General features: G+C 39.9%; 1 protein-coding gene across 1 annotated transcript in view; it reads left to right on the top strand.

Annotated features, from left to right (window-relative positions):
- Positions 1 to 3,877: 3,877 nt before the first annotated feature.
- The window catches only part of LOC106523602 (GTPase IMAP family member 8), a gene marked incomplete in the record, with an annotated part of 5,643 nt that continues 3,393 nt past the window's right edge, over positions 3,878 to 6,127 (top strand). Inside the window, 2 exon segments of the mRNA XM_014017087.1 lie at positions 3,878 to 4,522; positions 5,649 to 6,127. Of these exon segments, the coding sequence (XP_013872541.1) occupies positions 4,039 to 4,522; positions 5,649 to 6,127 (963 nt within the window).

The raw sequence follows: 6,127 nt of genomic DNA, 5'->3' as shown, positions 1-6,127 counted from the left end.
TTTTTAGTTTGGTTGAAATTATTTTTTTTGGTTGAAAATATTAATTTTGATTGAATTTATTTTTTGTTTGGTTGAAAAAAAATTTCTTGATTGAAATTATTTTTTTTGATTGAAGATGCTTTTTGTTTGATTGAATAATAAAAACACAAATTTACCTCCATACTCTCTTAACAGATAAAAAAGGAGACAAACAGCAGACGTTGCTTTGCAAAAAATAAAAAAAATTTAAAAAGCATGTATTGCTTCATCTGCAGCTCAACCGAGGAGTAATGACATCTCTACCGTTATTAAAAACTGACACGGTCCGTCCTGAGCGCACAGAAGAGATTGTAACATGGAAGTAGAGCTGACAGTTTACAACACTGCACATGCAAGTGCATGTAAACACTTGTGATCGGATTGAGTCCATGTAAACAGTACATTCGGATTATTTAGTCCAAATACAACAATCCGATCAAAAAATTTTGTGCATGTAAACATACTACTGTTGACCAAAAAATTGTCAAAATTTGTCCCCACCAGGTAACAAAAACATGTGCATTCACAGCTGCATCATGACGGCTCAGTGATTAGCACTGATGCCTCAAGAAGGTCCTGGGTGGGTTTGAGCAATGTTGTGGATCTGGGGTCTTTCTGTGATAGTTTACATGTTCTCCTTTTGCTTGCATGGATTTATCCAGGTACTTCGGTTTCCCCCACAACACAAAAATACGGACAATATGTCATCTACAGGCCCAGGCCGCCCTCGCACAAAAGATCTGTGATCTCTGTGAGATTTGCCTGGATAAATGACAGTAAATACAGTAGATAATAACACACACACTGAGTTTCTGTAAAACATCACGTATAAATCAGTGTCCAAAGGCCAAATTGAGATTAAATTTCTGTGATAAGAAAATAATTTTACAGTAAGTCATAAATCAAAAAAATAACCCTTTTGGACTTTGACAGACAATAAAAAGCAAACAAATGTGATTTGTTTTTGAAAACATCATGAAACAAACACGTTTATTGGCCTGAGAAGTTAATGTTAATTTAAATCTAACATTGGACAGATGTTTTATATTTAAATTTCTTTAATGGGTTTATTTTACAATCTTCCACCACTGCACCGTGTTCTGCAGGGATTTTTAAACCTCTAAAGGAAATCAAAAGTTAATAAATTGTTTTTTCAGGTGGAAAAATTCTTAAGATTTTTTAATTTTGACACCACAGCTGAAATTCTGCATCAGAATAATTTAATGTTATTGAGCTCAGAAAATGAATCTGTTAATATAAAATATGAGCTTTTATCAATTTGTGGAATGACTTTTCAGGCAGCTGTGGCAGAGTGGTTAGAGGAGTTGTTCCTCTAATGTGAGAGTTGGCAGTTTAATTCCCTATTCCATCACATGTCTAAGTGTCCTTGGGCAAGAGACTTAACCCCCAATGCCTCTGATTTATGTCCCATCAGTGTATGACTGTGATTTAATGCACTGATTACTCTCTATAGATGAATGTACCTGTAGTAGCTTCGTAGTGATCTAGAGTGCAGTGATGGGTAAATGAGGGCGCAGATTGAACAGCTTTGAGTATCTTGGTTGGATAGAAAGACACTATATAAGTGCAGTCCATTTACTTTAACTTTATACATCTTTAATGTTTCTCTCTGAGACTTTTCTGTAATACATAAACAAATATCAGTATTTATCTCATATTTCTGTCATTTGTCTTTTTTCCAGCAGGTTGAGTTGAATCTGATCTGTTTGCAGTAAACCATCATGGAGGGAATAAACAGTGAGTCCAGTTTAGACTGTTTTTACAAAGAAGAAAACTGACAAAATAAAAAAAATATGACTGAAACAAAAACAAGTGTAGCATGACCAACTGTGACCTTATCTGAAAAAGGGGTGTCTGCACATATAAAAATGCATGTAATTGAAATCATCCTTCTTCACACACCCAATCCCATGATGCATTACAGGTGGAAACTGGCTGTTCACACAGAAATAAAGAGCAAGAAAAAGGAAACCCTGTAGAACTCAAATATCCACTTGCTTCAACAATATTTTGCTTAATTACAGTTTTACTCAAACATTTTTGGACATGTTCATTGTCGCTTACCTCTGCCCAGCAACTATCAGTCCACTTCCTGCTGGAGACAACGTTTGACTCTCGGGGCACATTTTTATACTTGGGGTGGAAACAATTGCTTCTCAATTATTCAATATAAAGTCTTATGCATTGACTGTGACACACATGCATTTCATGACATTGTAGCACTTGTGCTAAATATTTTAATGAAATATTTAGCACAAATGATACAATGTCTTCCTAGGTCTTCTTAGAACCTAGGTCTTCTTAGAACCTAGGTCTTCTTAGAACCTAGGTCTTCTTAGAACCTAGGTCTTCTTAGAACCTAGGTCTTCTTAGCAATAACTAAATATTATTTAGTTATTGCAGGGTGTCTGGGCTCTCCCTTAGAGATAGGCTGAGANCTCCTGGACTCCTCCCTGGTGAGGTGTTCTGGACACGTCCCACTGGGAGGAGACCCAGAGGAAGACCCAGGACACGCTGGAGGGACTATGTTTCTCAGCTGGGAACACCTTGGGATTCCCCCAGAGGAGCTGGTCCAAGTGTCTGGAGAGAGGGAAGTCTGGGTCTCTGCTGAGGCTGCTGCCCCCGAGCCCTGACCCTGGATAAGTGGCAGAAAATGGACTGACGGAAACGGAAAGCTTTTCAGAGTTAATTTCAGCCCCCAAGTGTTATTATAACACTTTCTGAATTAACTGATATCCAGTGTTGGTGTTAATTCACAGAGTTGATTTTGCCAGTGTTGTCTCGACTCTGGACAATGTTAAATAAGCTCCGCCCACTGTTAAGTCTTAACACTTAACAGTGTCGTTATATAACACAATGCAGTGTTGAAAGAAGGATTCTGTCCTCTTCCTCATGGACCAGGATTTTCTCAACAAGGAATGCTGGGTAATACACTGAAATATGTATTTGATTTTTAAACAATGAATAAGAGGCAATGAACAGTCATCCCTCTCTTTACTCTCTCATTTATCTTCGATCATTTAACATTTCTGCAGGACATATTAAAGGGTGTGTCAGGGGGAGGAGTTTTGTGTGCTCAATTTCACATTCTTTAAGATGAATAAAGGAAAGGATTGCAGAAACATGAGTAGGCAGTTTGATACATCTGATGTTCTGTGTGTACCCACTTTTCACGTTTGGTCAGTATGCTAACTTTGATACATGAAGACCCAAATCAGTTTTATCAAATCCATGACTGTAGGCAATGATAGTAAATGTTTCTTAATGTTTCTTTGTCTTTGTTGTTCTGCAGATCCTCCCTACAAAATTGTTTTGTTTGGGAAAAATGAAGAAAAAAAGACCAGAATTGGAAACGTTCTTATTGGAAAATCAGGAACACATTTCCTAAAACAAACATCCAAGACATGTGAGGTCACATACGGGGAGTGGAAAGGATCTCCATTAAGGGTGGTTAAAACCCCGAACTTCTTCAGTATGTCCCAGGAAACTATTAAAGAAGAAATGAAGACATGTGTGAGTTTTTGTGAACCTGGACCAAATGTTCTGCTGCTGTTAGTAAAACCCTCCTCATTCAGTCTGAAGAAGAGACAAACCCTCAACTTCATCTTCAGTTTGTTTAGAGAAGATGCCTTTAAATTCTCTATGGTTGTCAGAACACATGATGAGAGGAACTGTTCGTCAGTCATACAGCTGATTGAAGACTGTGGTAAAAAACAGTACAATATGTATGAAATTGAACAAAGAACATTGATGAAGAAAGTCTGGAACATCATAACTACAAACAGTGAAGCCATCCTCACCCTCACTGATGACATAAAACCAGAGCCACACCAGATGAGACCTCCTTTAAACCTGGTTCTGGTTGGGAGCAGAGAAGCTGAGAAGACTTTAGCAGCTAAATCTATTTTAAGTAAGACAGATCTTCGTCCAGCCTCCAGCCCATCAGAGTGTGTTAAACATGAGGCAGAGGTGTGTGGACGTCAGGTTTCTGTGCTGGAGATGCCTCCTCTGTACAGGAAACCACCTGAGGAAGTGATGGAGGAATCCCTCAGGTGTGTCTCCCTCTGTGATCCTGAGGGGGTCCATGCCTTCATCCTGGTCCTACCTGTGGGTCCCCTCACTGATGAAGACAAGGGAGAGTTACAGACCATCCAGGACGCATTCAGCCCTCGAGTCAAAGACTTCATCATGATTCTGTTCACTGTGGACTCAGATCCTGCAGATCCAGCTGTTSTTAACTTTATAAAGGAGACCAAGGAGATCCAGGAGCTCTGTCAGAGCTGTGGAGGAAGATATTTTGTTCTTAATGTCAAGAACAAGATGCAGATCCCACAACTGCTGAAGTTTGTCGACAACACAAGAGGGTCTGATGATAAACCAAAGTCCTACACAACAAATACACATGCAAATGCTGAAATTGAAAAAAACATTTGTAATCAGCAGGCAGAACATCAGGATCTAAAGATAAAGAAAAATTCCAACAGTAAGTAAACTTCACAGTCCAGTTATGATCTGAATCTACTTTGTGTTTCTGCAGCATATTACAATCTGTGGCTGTAAGAAAATTACACATTGCTCTATGTGTACAGTATGGAGTAACACAGCTCTGTTGTAGCTGTGGCATCAGTGGCTCAAAATGCAAAGATATATTTGACGGGTGGATTGAGATTTTATGAAATAGCTTACCTCTTGTGGAGACAGTGTCTTTGGTAGCATTGATTTCTTTCTCGGTGCAGAATATCACTTAAAAAGTTTAGACCAAATATTTATTTTCTTTTTTTAGGGCCTGTTTGGATTGTCACAAAGAACAAAGGATTAAATTTTGATGATCATATAGCAACATCTACCAGAGCTGCAGCTTGCCATAATCTGACACAAACAGAAACTTAAAACAAAGAACAGAGCCAGAGGCAGCAAGGGTCTCGCTGGAGGTGTGCACTCTTAGAGTGTTCCTAATTAATATGAAGTTTAACCAGCAGCAGTCAGTTTTATTTCATGGGGGAGAGGCTGAAACACCACACATTGTGACACCCCAAATTTAAGTCCAATGCAAACACAATAACTTACTGTATGAAGGCAGCTGCAGACTTTGGGAGGGCCAACATGTACAATATAAAATCCAGTCCAAGGGCTCGCAAGGTTGTGCTTCGCGGGCACCTGGGAGCGACGGGTTGGGCATACCTGGATCAAACAAACGTGTCCTTCACACATGCAGGAAGTAATTTGCATCTGTTTAACATATGCTAATGAAGGCATGTCAGGGGAGGAGTCTCACCTGCGCTCAGTTCCACGTTAATTGTGATGTACAAAAGCAATGTGTGTGGATTCAGGCGTACGCACAGTTTGATACATCTGGATTTTTTGTGCGTACGCCGTTTTCTGGATTTGACCGTACGTTACGTTTAAGTAAGAAATCCACGCAAGTCGTTGTACATGAGGCCCCTGTCCTTAAATATCTCAGCTTGTGTTCAGTCTATCCTGATCCAGGTTGGATCCTCTCTGACCTTTCCAACCTCAGGGTGGATGTGGTGACTGTGATAAACTGCACTCCTTAATCTCTCAAAATTCTGTATCAACCTCTGCCACTGATGTTTCTTCTTCTCTTCCAGGTGTTGAAGAGCAGCAGAGTCCAGAGAGTCTCAGGATTGTTCTGATTGGGAAGACCAGCTATGGAATAAGCACTTCAGGAAACACCATTCTGGGTCGAGATGAGTTCAAAGCCGATGGCATCCAGATATCTGTCACCAAACAGTGTCAGAAAGCTCAGGGTGAGGTGGACGGTCGGTCCGTCACTGTGGTTGACACTCCAGGATTTTTTCACACAACAATGTCTAATGAAGAAGTTAACAAGGAGATGAAAAAGTGCATCAGTCTGCTGGCTCCAGGACCTCATGTCTTCCTGTTGGTGCTACAGATCGGCAGGTTCACTGACGAGGAGAAGGAAACTTTAAAACTCGTGAAGCGAGTCTTTGGAAAGATGTCTGAAAAGTTCATCATCATTCTTTTCACCAAAGGAGATTCTTTAGAGCATCACTCAATGTCTGTGGAGGAATACATCAACACAGGTGAGGACTTCATCAAGAACCTG

This window comes from Austrofundulus limnaeus, unplaced genomic scaffold (genome assembly GCF_001266775.1).
Source record: "Austrofundulus limnaeus strain Quisiro unplaced genomic scaffold, Austrofundulus_limnaeus-1.0 Scaffold161, whole genome shotgun sequence".
Lineage (NCBI taxonomy): Eukaryota > Metazoa > Chordata > Actinopteri > Cyprinodontiformes > Rivulidae > Austrofundulus > Austrofundulus limnaeus.
This window is presented reverse-complemented; position numbering and strand designations above follow the sequence as displayed.